General features: G+C 45.6%; 1 protein-coding gene across 2 annotated transcripts in view; it reads left to right on the forward strand.

The window, feature by feature from the left end:
* The window catches only part of TMEM108 (transmembrane protein 108), a 169,624-nt gene extending 155,877 nt beyond the window's left edge, over positions 1 to 13,747 (forward strand). For both annotated transcript variants that reach the window (XM_014878410.2, XM_014878411.2), the window contains 3 exons: positions 4,765 to 5,874; positions 11,863 to 12,017; positions 13,405 to 13,747. In XM_014878410.2, the coding sequence (XP_014733896.1) occupies positions 4,765 to 5,874; positions 11,863 to 12,017; positions 13,405 to 13,527 (1,388 nt within the window). In that variant the 3' untranslated portion in view covers positions 13,528 to 13,747. The remainder of the gene's footprint in view (positions 1 to 4,764; positions 5,875 to 11,862; positions 12,018 to 13,404) is intronic.
* Positions 13,748 to 15,982: the final 2,235 nt, after the last annotated feature.

Here is a 15,982-nt window from a genome sequence, read left to right on the forward strand (position 1 = left end):
GTAGGTCTCTGCACAAAAAAGCTCTTCCTGACTTCCTAGCGAAAAAGTGTTTGCCAAGTACTGCTCAGGCTGGCTGTGTTTGTCTTGCTGCAAGGTCCGGAGGTAGCAGAGGCCAGAAGAGGTCAAACACCAGACTGAGCTGGTTGTGCATGTTCATTTGCTGTAGAAAATGTAAATGTGCAGCTCAAAAGTTTCCACTGTATCTCTGGCAATTAGGACTTGATCCAAAGCTCGCTAAAGTCATTGGGAACCTTTCCACGGGCTTTAGAACAGGAGTTACATAAGTTTGTGTTGTCTAAAAGGGCTGCCCCAGGGAGGCTGAACGCATGAGCTGACTCGACAGCCACATGCCTGCTCTGCCATGTCATGCAAAAAGGCTGTTCCCGAAGTGCCCATGAAATGTCCCGTGCAGCACCAGGCAGTGTTAACTCCTGATGAAACCTATTAATGCTGTCCTGTGCCAGGGCACTGGCTCCTGGTGGAGCCTCACAAAATCCAGAGATACAACAAAGAAAATAAGCTACTGAGGCCTGAATTGTTTATTTTTTCTGTTAAGGAGGGACACAGTTCTGCCACTTCTGTGCAAATAAAAGGGTCACAAGGAAGTTTCCAAGTGGTAGAAGCTTAAGGATTCCATAGTCCAGGAAAGCAAAGTACTCCTAACCCCAGACTTTTCTGAGACTTATTAAAGACATAAGCCATAGTCTTTTAAAACATTGGTGTAAAGGAACTTCTTCTTTTCCTCCACATACACAACTATACACACCATTTCTGGACTCCTCATGTGAGTGTTCAATGGGAAGAAGCACTGCAGAGAGATCTTGTTGAGATTTGAACCATTGCACCGTGTTGTCAGGAAGGAGTTTTAATGGCTAAATGCACATCAGCACCCTCTGTGTACATTCTGCTGTGACTCTGCTGTGTTTCATCCTTGACTTAATTCCTTTTGTACTTAATATACCCTTCTTGGTGCACTGTGCACTATGCAAGACCACAGTTCACACCACAGAGATGTCAGGTCAATCAGCCTTCTTATTAGTGTTGAATGGTTGTAATGTAGCCATAAAATAAGGTTCCAAAAGAGTGAATTTGATGCATGGCATTTAAAAGACAAACCAGCTTGACCTGTTCTGACCCTGTACCCTAGAAATGGCCCCTTATGAAAAAGTTTAATGGTGTGAGCTGACCTTTGAAAATATCATTATTTGCTATATTGTGCTTGCATCAGTCTGTATTATTGCACTAGCAGATCGTTAGGACTGCCAGTCCTTACTCCGAAGGACTCATGCTCTAAGTAAAATCACCTCTAAGAGTCTTAGGCAGCCAAAAATGAAGGATTTTGGCAAAGACTGCAGGACTGCACTTTGAACTAAACAAGAGCATTTGTTATTTCACCTGGGATATCAAAATTTGGCCAGGAGAACTTGACAGCAACCAGAAGGCTTCCTTTCAGTGGTAGTGGAATTGAAGGTAAGCTGAGGCACCAGGGAACAGCTGGCATCGTACCCACCACGATCCTTCATTTAGTACGGGTGCATTTCTGAAGCTCAGTCAGAGGGAACAGAATGAAAGAACGTCACAGGTGCTGGATAAATCCATTTCTGTGGCAAATGCCTCCTGCGCCTTAGTACAGAAATGTAGAATATAATTTTCCTAGGCTTAAGCCGAAGTTGCTAATAAGGGCAGTCCAGTGTCAGGGAATTCAGTAAGAGCCCGGCTTTGTAAGAATTTGCATATCCTCAGTGATAGAAAAATAAAAAGTGGGAGCTCGGGGCAATCAAGTCACCGCAAATCCAGACAGAGCATGCTTGGGTGATGATGCAGAGCATCTAAAAATACCAATTCCAGCTTTACTTTTGCTTTCCAGCAAATTAATTCTACTTAAAAGGGCCAACAAAATACACTGTGAAGTCCTTATCATCAGCTGTTTCTCTCTAAATATACAGCACTGGCTATTTTTACAATTATCTGCTAAGCTGAATATTTTTCAAGTAGTTAGGGGCACAGATTAGCTCTTGTGGTTACTGAAGGAATTACTGTGGTCCAGCCAGCCAGCAGAAAAAATGTCCTAAAAAGCTGTAGCTTATAGGGCCACAGTGGCTCTGCAGAGGCTGTTAAAGCAAGAGTGGCAGATGAGCAAAACCTGACTGCCACAACGTGAGATGGCCAAATATCATGGGAATTATTGTTTATTGTCAGATAAATTACTTCTGTTGTAGTATTTCCTATAAATATTTATTCATTGTTTACAAGCCACCTAAAGGTACGAGCTAAATGCATCTGGTTTCCCATGCCTGATGTGCAGTGACCTGTACCACAACGGACTGCCCCAGAGAGACTATAAATCTTTATAGGAGCAGGCCTCAGATTTACCAGTGTTTCAAAAAGTGGAGATGTATATTAGGTGGGTTTTCAGCAAAAGATCAAGGTTTCTAACCCCAGGACCAGCAGAAAAGCTGAAAACTTCCTTATTCCTTCAGGAATATCCTGGAGAAAAACATTAATCCAATAGTGATGGGGTTTTTTTGCTCGTGTGAGGTGTGAAAGAAGGCAGTTACACAGAGAACATCCAAAACTTCTAAGAGGCATTACAACTGTTATAATCTAGTATCTCGTAATATCTGCCAACGCACTTTATCTTGTGTGCTCAGAACAGCAGGCCCAAAGTTCCTGGAACATTACCTCCATACACCAAATCCAAAACAAATCGTCATCCTTTCCTCTTTGAATTTGTTCTGTGGCAACAACTTGTCTTGGCATGAAATATTAGCCATATGGACACTAGAATATCTGCTTTGACCTTGACCTCAGAACAAGCACTGCCAAAAATGTGAGGATAACTCCTGCCTTTTATTTCCAAGAGTGATACTCCATGGTTACAGCCTGATCTGCTCTCCTGGTTGCATTTCAGTGTACAGAATTCATTGGTTTTAATTTGAATAGGTATTCTGCTAAGAGCATATTGTCCGTGGCTAGCTAGGAACTGGGAAGCAGTATCCCAGATGATGGTTTATTTGGCAGAGATATTTATTCCAGAATAAAAAAAAAGGAGAGCTAATTTTAGCATCAGGCAGTGGAAAGTGCATTACTTGTAACTGGCTCTCACCATGTTATTTAGTCAGTGTTTTCGTCTTCTGGATACTCTTCAAAGTAAAAGGTGGCTGCTGGGGGCAAGATGAGCTGAATTTTTTGGTTGCTCTGTGCTTCTCTGGTTCAGAAATGATGGGTAGTCATCAAAGTGGAACATTTAGCTGGGTAAGAGGAGCAGATACTGCTCCTTTGGTGAGTTTTTGCTTCATGTATTGCAGTGATCATGAATGAGTATGAACGATACTCGGGATTTAGAATAAGCACATTTCACCACATTTGCATTTGCCCAACATAAAACAGAATCGGGGCCAGCAGACACATAATTAGATACCTTACCTCACTTTCCTGAGTCCCTGTCTTCCTTTGTCCCATAACAGACATTCCCAAATAGTGTAGAACTAAATAGCATAACAACACTCATGGAGAAAGCTAGGAAGGGTAGAGCAAGGGGTAGGAAGGCACTCCCACAGTCCTGGCTGGAAGTTGATCATCGCCCAGTTTGGAGTCCTGCAGTTTTGACGAACTCATCTCCCTGATTTGTTAAGACGGTGACAACATTTTTCACCTCGACGTTGCTGGTTAAAATTCGCACTAGCACAGTGCTAATTGTGCCATCTGATAATGCTCAGTGGACTGTGCAAAATGGATTTATTCCATGTGCTTCCTAGTGGGCAGAGATCCACATTACACTCGACAGCTTCAACATATGGAAATGGTGACATGTGATTGATGTGGTCCCTGCAGGTCACGCTAACTCAGGCGTTTTAGCCCTGCATCCTGGGGAGGCTTATGCTACTGCAGCTGCCCACCTCCATTATCTGAACTTGGAATAAATGAAAGAATTGATGTTCCCAGCGGTGTGAATCTGGCACCTCGTAAAATTATGTGCAGTGCTGAGGGAGGTGGGAGGCAAAACCTCATAGCACATGTGAGTACAGAACAGGTTACAACCAAACTTAGGTTATGGGTGCAAAGGGCAGTTGTGCTAGATCGCAATAATAACAATGTTTTTTAAAATGGGCTGGGATAGATGTGTTTTCTTCTTAATTTTTGACATTTGCCATGACTAGGTTTCCCAAATTCGCTAAGTAAAGCACAGCATGTATAACCCAGGTAGCCCTCTCATCAGACATCCCTTCTTGACCTATTTTTCAGCAAGGCCTAAGCAGCTGCTCTTTCAAAAAACAGATTGCTTAATGGCAGCCAAGACTGGAGGCAGCCAAATTTAGGATTTTGCGGCCAAAGGAGTGAGCAGACTAAGGTTTCCCATAATGATATGGACATTCATCTGGACACCTTCTGGCCGCGATGAAAATGAGGACGTCTGTTGTTTCTGCCCCTGAAATGTAGGATGCTTTTTAGCTTCTCCAGGGAAATCACCTGCCCATGGCATTTTAAAGCTTCACATGAGTCGATACTGCAAGCTCCTCTCTCTCTTTGCCACAGAAATTCTCTGTAATCTTGCTCATCACTCTCACGGCCATGGGGTCACCACAGCTCCTGCAGATTTGTCTTTCTCTTCCTTACTTTCGCAGAGAAGCACACAAAGTTTCTCTTCTGTCCTTCTGCAGAACATGGAAGGTATTCCTTCCTGCCAGACACACAAGGCATGCTGTCCCCATCCACCGGTTCTTCCCCAGTATCTCACCCTCTTTCTGTGTTTTTTTTCCTCAGGTGTTCTACTGATCTTGGCACTGACAGAAGAGCTGGTGTTTTCTGCTCAGGTACTGTCTCCCCCTGTCTCCTCCTCTCAGGGCTTCCCGATGAACACTACAACTATCACAGCCATGGGAACAACACCTCACCACAAAGACCACCACACGGCAGAGCCCCTTCCCACGTCTGCTCAAGCCGTGTCCCACCCCATCAGCCTGGTGGAGGAAGCCCCTTCCGCCAGGCAAGAGCAAGAGAGCGGCCCTCGCATCAGCGAAAAGGAAACTTACCATTTGTACAACCAGAGTGCTTTGTACTCAGGACAGTCTCGCCCCAAGGGGAAAATATTCCAGGTTTTCAAAGGCAACTTCTCAGAGTCGACAGAGCCTTACCTAAATACGACCCTGCACTCTCCCTTCCCTACCCTGAGGAGCCCTTTCACAGACCACCCGTTTCAGTCCCAGACCACAGCATCCAGTGATCCAAATGGAATGGGGCTGGCAAGAACTACACACTCAGACCCTTCTCCCCACCGCACGTCGGGAAGCCGCAGGGAAGCAGAGCGAGGGGATGGGACCGAGGCAGTAGTGCCGGGGGCAGATTTTGCCACCACAACTGCTGGACCATCAACTGATCCTGAAGCAGTGTCGGTGCCTTTTAAACCCACCCGCTTTGGCGTGTGGGATATGCTGAGCAAAAACAACTCTTGGGTAACCCTGAATCTCAGTACAAATGTCCCTCTGTTTGCTGGCTCTGGATCTGCTACAGCAGCAGCTGGTCACTCAGTTCAGACCAGTTTTGACGTCAGCATCTCGTCCCCAGCAGCGGGAGACCCTGAGGGACTCAGTCCAACACAGCACAGCGCGGTGACCAATGCCACATCACCAGGCAGTGCTCTCTCCTCAGTGCCTGCCACGAGGTTGTCCAGCTCCACCTCCACAGCTGGCTCCACCGCCACCGGGAATTTCCTGAACAGACTGGTTCCTGCCGGGACCTGGAAACCAGGTGTGCAAGGAAACATCTCCCATGTCACTGAGGGGGACAAACCCCAGCACAGAGCAACCATCTGTCTCAGCAAGATGGACATTGCCTGGATCATTCTGGCTATCAGCGTCCCTATATCCTCATGTTGTAAGTTAATTGCCACTTTATTTTGCTTTCTCTTTCCTTAAGATTCAGATTTCAGCCCATGATGCAAGGACTAGCTGGAGACCTGACAGAGGCAGATCAGCTTGGGATGGATGAGATGCATAGGCATTCACTGTGATGAAAGTGTTTGCAGGGCTAAAACGTTACAGTCAAAGCATACTTGCTCTATTGTTAGTAAAAATCTTATGGGGTTACCCTCCATTTGAGGCTGTAACACTAGCCTGAAGAACTCTAGAATGTGAAGCAGCTTTATGCCAAGGTGTTTAAGACAGTGACCAAAAACTTGATCAAAGACAGTGACTTTTTTATCTAGGAATTAGTATTTGCCGCCCTGAAATTGGATTTTGAAACCCACTGCTAACTCAAAGGATTAATAACATCTGTAATGACTAATAACTCAGGAAACACCAGTTTTCCAGCTCAATAAAATACATCATTGCAGGCAGTGCATGAATTACCAGATTTAAAAATATGATAACCAAAGTGCTGGTTTCCTCCATTTTAATTTCAATCTGCAGTTGCCAAGGGAAGAGAAAGATTTGGAAACCTGGGCCTTCAGACACTGTTGGCGTCAGCCACCTGCAGGACCAAGGCAGGTTGGGTTTCCAGAGCTGGCTCAGGGTCTTGCTGTTTGACTCAGTTACAAAAACACTAGAAATTATGAGCAAGCTTGTGAGTGCTTGCCAGGATGTCCTGTGCCTAGCTGGGTTGTATCAGCGTGGTGGGACAACATATTCCCTGGGGTCTCACTGTCAAGGGGTGTGATTATTCTGATCTGTCTGGAGTGAAACAAAACCAAACATTTCCCAGCCTTTGCTGCCCGAGGAAACTTAAAGGGGTAGCAGCCAACAATACTGAGTATTAATGCTGTTATTTACAGCTATGAGCTGCACTGACAACAAGGCTAGATGAGCTGCCTGAGCCAGTCTCATACACAATTTACTCCTGCCAAAAAGGACAGTGCTGCTCTCTCCTGCTCTTTCTGAGAGCCTGATCCTGCCCCTCTCCTTCTGCCTGGATCTGACTTGTCACCTGACACACTTTCAGATTGTTAAAGTGGCCAAAAAATATTCACTTTACTCTTTGGTACATTCTGTCCACCCAGTGAGCTGAATCAGCTCCCCACAAAGTCACATGAGCATGAGACCCAGAAAAGATGAGGCTGCAGGAATGCAAACCTGGAGAGGGGACCATACTAATCCTTTCAGCAGCTGCAAATTATTGGATTGGGTCAGCATATTTATTAGATTCACACTTCTGGGACCGTCAATTCTGCTATTGCCAACGTGGTTAAAACCACAATTGAGAACAAAGTTTAAGGCTAAAAAATGGACAATCAAAGAGAAACCAAAGCAGAATTTGCATATGCATTTCTGTGTAAGATGGAGAGAAGAAACTGGGACTTTGCAAGTGCATGGTCAGAAGCAGCAGTATTTGATGATTTGATGAACTATGCCTATCAATAGACCTAGAGGAGCAAATAAATTCTTCCAAGAATTACATTTTGGGCCAATATCCAGAAAGACAGCTGAGTTGGATAGAAAGCATCTAAATACAAAATAAGAAGTGTAAAACCATACAACACAAGCATGGGAAGCATAGCCAGTGGGTAAATTGGTCTGTGCATGCAGAGTGCTATATATGAGATAAATAATAATAATAGTAACAATAGTAATAATAATATGAGATGCCTGACAGCAGGAGTGCTAACGTATTCATTAAATAGAGGTGTTAGCACTTTTCTTCTTTTCATTTGTGCCATAATGGTATATGTTCATGTGACTCTGCCTATTCTGGTTCTTGTATTCATAAGCTACATTTTTTTAAATAGTCAAATGCTATTCTGAAAGTTATCTGTCTCAGCTCTAATACAACTGAGTGTTTACACAATTCAAGTATTTAAGTCCTGCTTTCAAGATCAGATTTCCGAGGATGGCCTTCACTGGGAATCTCCTTTTAAAATCCGGCGACCCTCGGATGTATTTCAGAGTTGAAATGAATGGCAGGCAGGCATTTAAATGGTGTATTTTGGGGGTGGTCTGGCTTTAGTGCCTGAAATGGATTTCATCCCGACGTTTCGCTGTTTTGATGCACGCTGCAGACCGGGAGACGCTTGGCTGTGCTTTGGGTGCGCGATGCGGGGCGCAGGGGATGCGCGGGGAACAGGGGACGCGCGGGGAACAGGGGATGTGCGGGGAACAGGGGACGCGCGGGGAACAGGGGATGCGCGGGGAACAGGGGGCGCGCGGGGAACAGGGGATGTGCGGGGAAGAGGGAATGCGCGGGGCGCAGGGGACTGTCGCCACCTCCCGGCACAGGCGGCCCGTAATGGCGTGTGCTCCTCTCCTCCGGCCTAGAGCAGGATGAAGAACAGATATTTGGGGGTCATTACATCCTCAAACGGGGAAGAAGTTTTCCGAGAGAGGCTCTCATAGTTGTTGTGGGCACGGATTGAGGAAAAAAATATATTGTCGTGCTCCTGCCTTGGGATGCTCAAAGGCTGTAGAGAGCCAATCCCATGTTCTTAAATATCTGAGCTGCCTTAGGAGGGATCAAGCCATGGAGGAAGTCACTGAGGACCCCTGTCACAGGAGGTTACAGCTGTGGGCTGGTGGCTCTGTGCTCGGGCTGGCACCTTCAGGAGCAGGCAGAGGGAAGGCAGGGAAGTTAGCCATGCACCCTTGAAGATATGGAAAGAGGTGAGGAGAGGCAGTCCAGAGCCTGTGCTCAAGGCTGCAGAGCTGCAGGAATCCAATTAACTCAGCTCCCTTGTCCTGCTAATGAGGGGTGCCCCTGAGCCTGTGCCAGCTCGCTGACCTCCGGGCTGTTTTTCCAGAGCCTTTGCAGAGCTGTGCAGTGACCAGCACATCTCTCCTCTGCCAGGAGCTCTTGTGTCTTTCCATATAATCTCTCCTCTGTGCAAGGAGTTATAAAGAGGCTGGAAAAGCTTTCTTTGGAGGGCTTTGGGGCACAGCTCGTGCTCCCCAAAACTCCTTGGAAGGGAAAACACATCACAATACTGCAAAGATGTCTCTGTCCCTCTCTGATCCCTACATGCTGCTTGCTCTTACACCTTCTAGTAACAGACACCTGTCAAATGAAAACCTGTGGGCATTTGAGCTATAGCAGGGGAAGTGACTTGCTAGAAAGCAAGCACAGGAGCCCTTGGCTCCTCATCCCCACTGAAAGACGTGCTTGGGATACTTAACTTCTCCTCACAGGGGACAGACTCTGCTGAGGTTTCCTTGCTGGCCCATCCCTGCTGTGGGGATTTGCACCAAAGAGCAGGAAGCAGCAGAGTGTTTGTTTAGCATCATTGTACTCTGACATCTGAGCCCCAGTGAGGACTGGCAGGCCCCACCAGCTCAGGGGCTGCAGCATGAGCCTGAAGATCTGTGCCTCAGGAACTCACCTGCTTAAATAAGAACTGGGATTTAGCCTCCCACCCTTACAACACATACTTCTTTACAGATGCACAGATTCCTGAATCCTGCTGAAATCCCTGAAACGGCTAGCCAGAACACTAATGCTTTGAGAAGGAATGCACAAGCCATGTCTGCGGCATGAACCTAGGAAATCATTTCACCTTTTGGCAGCTCAGTTTCATGGTATAAATAATGAGGGTAATATTGCCAATGCCATGGGAGGGCTGCAAAAATGAAGGATTCTGTATTGTTCCCTTCCCAGAATAGCAAAATCATATATAACAGTGATGTCATTATTTTCTTCATGTTACAGTTTGAGTTGGTTTTGCAGTGTCCTTCAGGCAGCCTTGAACATTTTTGTGCACGTGCTGTTGTACATGTGTAGATGCCTCTCAGCTCAGTGTCACTGGCTTTCCAACCCCTAAATCCCAAGCCTGATACTTCTCTGTCAGCAACCACAACGTTTTATAAGCTGTATAACCTCAGGCTCTCAAAAAAAATACTTGCACAGAGTTGACTTTACTGGGCTCTCATGTCCTCAGGCACCTTCAGAAATGCTCTGTGCCTTAGGGATGGTTCACTTGTTGCTGGAGTACTGAAAAGCTCCAAGGACTGTTGGCTCTCACCAGCATTGGAGAGGACTAAACACAAGTCCTGCATCACTTTCTAAGCTTCCCGAGCCTCCAGGCTGGGCTGGGCCACAGAGAGGGCAGCAGCCAAAGTAGGGATAAAAGATGCAGCCCTTCAGGGGGACAGGCATTTCCCCAGGCAGGGAGAGCAGTTCTGGGGGGCCATGAGGTGCAACAGCAGGATTCAGACCATTGGGCTGTCAGCAGATGAAGTTGTTAGTGACAGAACTGCCTGAACTGAAACACACGGTTGTTTTGGGCTTTTTTTTTATTCTTAGTAGTTTATTATCTTTTTTAAAATAGAGCTCTAGCCTTTCACTTTTGTTGCTATTTTTATGTGGTAGATGGGATAAGAAGTGAGACCCATGGCACATGGGTAGCTGCACTGGTTGTCAAAACGTACGTAGCAGCAGTGATCTCTCTGCAGACTTTTCTTTCCTCTGAGTTATCATTCTAATACATCATTTTACCTGTAGCTGAGGAAATAATATATTTTTCTGCTTCATGAATATTTTCTCTCTTCTCTTCTACCATGAGGGATTTAGAAATGATGGAATTGAGGGAATTTACAGCAGGGTATTTCCTATTTCACAGGTAAAAATCAAAGCAAGCACACGTGCAGCTACCTGTCTGTATAGATCAGGTAGATTACAAACACAACTGGTCAATGAATTCCACAGGTGTAAGGGAAGCAGACATAACTCATACATTACAGCTCTGAGCAAACCCTTGCAGACACCCCAGCTTCTGCCTGAGCCAGGGCTGGTGGGAGCAGTAAGTCTGTTGTGTGGCTTTGCCTGTCTCTCGTAACGTTGCCAGGATTACCCATCTGAATTGCAAGAGGTGAATAAAGTGAAAGCAGTTCCAGAAAATAACACTCAGCCTGCTTTGTGTTCAGCTGCCTTCTGGGAGAGAATTACCTGGGCATTTCTGGGGCCCAGGGATGCCTGTGGCCCTGGGACTAGGTAGACTCCTGAGCATCAAGAGTTTCACTTGCTGTTCACTTTGTCTTGCCTAACTGCTCTATTTTAAGTTCAGATATTTCAGATTGTAAAAGCTTTTATTTCAGATTGTCCTCCGCAGGTGAGATAAAAGCCCACTCTCAGACATTACCTAGTGCCCAGGCAAGTGTGGAGGAACAGGTGACCCTTATCAGTAGATTCCACATCCCACAGCAGATGGCGACAGGCAGGAAAACACCAACTCTGGCGTTAACAATATACTGGAAGTGGAAGGTATGTGAGACAGGTGCCACAGGGGATCTCCACACCCGTCTCATCCTACTCAGGACCCCATCTGTTCCCCAGCAGGTTACTGGTGTGTTGGAACATGGTCATAAACCAAAATCCGAGTTACAAATGGCAGGCAACAGAGGCAAGGATCAGTGGCACTTCAGGACAGAAGCTTTTGGTATTGAAGACAGGCAACTGCAGGCATTTATGAATTTGCTATGTGAGCTAGGACAGGTATCTCTCACTGCCCACTTGCTAATGTCCTCATCACTGCAGCCTGTGAACACACCAGGTGCAGAAAAGATCCCACAGAAGCAACCTAGTCCCTGAGGAATGCCCTCTCTCCTAGAGGGTCTATAAACACCTGCTTAGATATTAAAATGCCACATCAGTTACAACAAAGCTTTTCATTAATCAGGCAGCCACATCTTGAAGATTATACACTCACATGAAAAAGAAAGCAAAAACCACATATTCTGCCAAGGCCAAAGCCTCATCTGCTTGGCCAGATTCTGATATAACTGTGTAGGGTTTTTTAGGAGAGAGCTAGGACTGGCTGAGACTGAAGTGTATGAACGCAGGTCACCAGCCCTCTCCTTAAATATCATAAAGTAGAAATCCATGGTACTGATGAGTCCTTGTTGAAAGGAAATAACCAGATTTTTGACATGTTTCTATTGACAGCAGTTCTGCTGACAGTTTGCTGCATGAGAAGGAAGAAGAAGACATCTAACCCAGAGAACAACCTGAGCTATTGGAATAATGCTATTACCATGGACTATTTCAACAGGCATGCTGTAGAGTTACCAAGAGAGATCCAGTCACTGGAGACTTCAGAGGTACCTTGCTTGCAGGAGTGGTGTCTGAAAACTGCAACTGAAACCATGCTGGGAGGAGGGGAGAGGAAGTCATATTAGTAAAGCCTTGAAACCCCTACACATGTTCAGGAGAACAGCTTTTAGGGAAGGGCTCTCTCCTACACATGTATTAGATGGGATAAACACGTCAGCAAAACTGGATTGCCATCCTATACCCAGCCACTGCAGATGTGTTCCATATTGCAGCGTGGTGACAGCCATTTACCACCTCCAGGTGAATTTGCCCTGGGTTTCTCTTCCTTGTGAGCCTACAGCTAATGTCAAGCCATGCCAGGATGGCTTGAGGAGAGCCCTTTGGGCTGGCTCATTACTGACAGTCCATCTACCGTGCATGTGCCACACAGCACAAAAAAAAGGAGGCTGGTGGGAGTTAGTAACACAAAGAAATTTTGTACATCTATGTCTCAGGAGCTGCCAGTAACTTCTCGAATACCAGTGCAGGGAATAAGTGCTCCCACTACAAAAGTAATCAGAACATCAGTATGCAGAGGTGTGTGATGGTGGTGTACACTCATGAGCCTTTACTTAAGGGATCTGACTGGTTCAGTGGGATTATTCACACATGGGCTGGTGATCCTAGAGATAGAATTCTATTCCCTGGCCTCAGAAACAGAGAATAATTCAGTTTAGTTCAAATGTATTTAAAACCTAGAAAGAGTGGAGAGTCTGAGCTTATGCTAAAGTGATTTTCAGATCAGCTAGCTGACTAGCTCATGTGACTAAATGAAAAAAAAAAAAAAAGTTTAGAAAGGAACCTCTGAGATGTGATTAGACAAACAGTCACACTCACTTCATTAACCCCACTTTGCTGGCAATTATGTTGCTCGAGCTAAGGCAGGACCTGGTCAAGCTTATCCAGAATCAAATGTCAAGCCTATTCACATACAGGACGGTCCTCAAAAGCTGAGTCATTTAAACCTGATCAGAATATGACTGAACTGGGGCATGCTTGGGTGGCTTGGATCCATAAATGTGGCTTTCTAACCTTAAAAAAGAAGTCGAAAATGCATCTCTGAGGAGTCAAACCCAGCTCAGAGACAGAAAACACTTGCAATGAGTCAATAAAGCGGAAAAAAAAACCCCAAGAAATGTGAAAGCTCCAAAGGGATTGGAAGTTTGGCGCAGCTGACTTGTGGATCCCCAGGCTGAGAAAGAATCAGCAGACCCTCAGAGCAACTTTTCACTCACAACCCCTTCTTCCTGACAAAGGGAGAAACCAGCTCACCAGACCTGGCTCTCCGGAGTCACAGCCCACAGCATTCAGGCACCTTTGGGGCATTGGGAGGAGTGTGCTCGTGGAGGGTGAGGGGTGTGAAGTGCTCAATCTGCTGCTCTGTTTTTCCCCTAGGACCACCTGTCCGAGCCGCGCTCCCCGGCCAACGGCGACTACCGGGACAGCGGGATGGTCCTGGTGAACCCCTTCTGTCAGGAAACGCTGTTCGTGGGACACGAGCAAGTCTCTGAAATATGACCCAGCAGCTGCCCCCTACTGCAGTTTCATCTCTACCGTCTCCAAATTATAAATAAATATATATATATTATAAATATAACCTTTGTGTAACCCTGGATTACAAGAAATGTTTTCAGCTTTTCTTTTGTCCCTCAGAATTGTCAGTCCCTTTTTTATAAGTGTGGTAAAACTTTACAGAACAAACTGTGGCTTTATAAAATAAAGGTATTTCTAAGCAAAACACCTGTCAGGTGGACTGTTTGCTTTGCTCTCATTTACAAACTGCTGCTAAATATACATGATCTGGAAAAATACTGAGTAAGGTTGCTCTTGGTGCAGGCAGCATGTAGTGGGTACAGCATCCTGCATCTTACGTGCAATCACTCAGCTGAGCATAAGCATTTCTGCTCAGTGACCATCCCTCCTCCTACTTCAGAATGACTTCAGTCACTCCTTTCCTTCAGGATGCTAAGCTAGAATGCAAACCAGACAGGACCAGCTCAGTTGCCAGAAGCAGTCTGTAAAGATTCCTGTGCCAGTCTTGAATCCTTTCTGTGACTCCAGTATTGCCTGAGCACAAACTGGATGAGCCCTTGACTCTCCCACTTCCGGTCTGAGCTCCAAAACTCTTCTATATGAGCAAGGATGATAATGGTCCTTTTTTCCTGCATAAGTGTTTTAACCACACTACATATTGGACTCACAGCTACTATGCTTCAGCCCCATAAGTCTAGAGTTATTTCCTGAAGATTAAACAGCCTCAAAAGAGGGCATGTGGAGTGCTCCCTTCAAAGGAACAGAAAATTCCTTTGAATTTATAAAAAATCTTGCAATCTGGTGACTAGGGGCTGCCACCAATTGAATGCCGTGGCTTTGACCACATTTCCATTTCCCTACTGTTTTATTTATCTTGGATGTTTGGACTGCTGGTGCCACTGAATCAAGTTTCCTCATGCCCTCTTCTCTTCTCTGGGACTTTCCTTTCCCCGTTAGGAAGGAAAACGCAATGTTTCAGAGCAAAATGGCAATTCTGTCCTACCCTGTTAAGTGCTAGATTGCAGACTCTAATAGTGTTAGGGGAATAGTAAGGGTGAACGAAGCTTAAATGATGGATTTAAAATAGGTTCTTACAAGGCGAGACTAATGTGGAACATGGAATGACTTGCCCCAAATCGATGCTCTCTCTTTGAGTAACCCAGAACTGCTATTGTGGGACCAATTCTGAGTTTTGCTTCCCAAAAAGCTTTTTTATGTCATTCAGCAAGTGATATGGCCCCTGTCCTTTGAAGTCTTGTCCTTCTTCCTCCCACCTCTGGCCACCAGTTCAGCTAGACAATTTTCTGCTTTCACTCCTCACTTCATCAGGAGCAGGCTGTGAGAAGCAGTTCAGCCCCTGCTCCAGCTGGCTGCTCCCTGACACTGGCTGCTCAGGTTTAAAGCTTGGCTGCATGAAAGAGAAGTTTGAGCAGGACAAGGTTAGTGCAGCATCATTAACCATATGTCTTGTTCAAGGTGAGCCACAGCTGGTACTAGAAAAGAGACTTATAGCAGTGGCACATCTAGTCCTGCTGGTCCCACTTACCAGCAGTGTCCCAGTGGCTGCTGTTGGTCAGAGCAACGACACCTTTACTAAATGATGGCTGGAGTCAGATCCAGATTTGGCTCAGGGAGCCACAGAGACCTCGTTACTCCTCCTTTCTCCCCATCCCACACATGCACTTCTGCTGTGCCAAGGCACAAACCTGAATGTGGACTACAGGCTTCCAGAACCGGGAAGATTGTAATGTTACAGGGACTCTCCTGGATGTTTGTTTCTCTGCTCAGCATCAGAAAGTAATGCTTTCTCATGAGGTGATGGGGCAGGCAGGATGACAAGGCTGTGTATAGACATGGATGGGAATATATTTTTTGGGAATGTATTTTTTCACCGTGGTATAAATGCTACATAGTACGATACCTGTGATCCTCATGGTCACTAAACAGCCTCCTAGAAAACACTGTTTGATAGGAGAGTATAAATTCCCTAAGGGTATTGCCAAGAGCAAAAGCAATCCCACAAGGATCTTTGTTTTTAATGAAAGAGGGAGGTGGACAGAGGGAGCAAGGTTACAGAAAAGTAAATCCCATTATTTGAAAAAACGTTCATATTATTACACTTGTTTTCATGGTATTACTTTCACAAGGGAGATTTTCTAATTTGACACAGAGCAGCTACACTGAAAATACTGTGTAAGAAATACTGGAGGATGCTTCTCATTTAACCAGCACAGTTTGCTTGGTAATTTAAAGCAGAATACCTGAACTAGCCAAAAGTACTTGCAAAGCTGAGAGATGCTGCTCCCAGTCTTCACACAACCTGGAAATGGTGACCTGACTGTAAGCAGCCTTGCAATTCCCAAACTTAAACAAACAAGTGAAACAAACTCCAGCCACCAACCCAGCAAGGCAGGATTAGGCACCAGTGGAAGACAGGGAT

This window comes from Sturnus vulgaris, chromosome 1 (genome assembly GCF_052056855.1).
Source record: "Sturnus vulgaris isolate bStuVul1 chromosome 1, bStuVul1.hap1, whole genome shotgun sequence".
NCBI lineage: Eukaryota > Metazoa > Chordata > Aves > Passeriformes > Sturnidae > Sturnus > Sturnus vulgaris.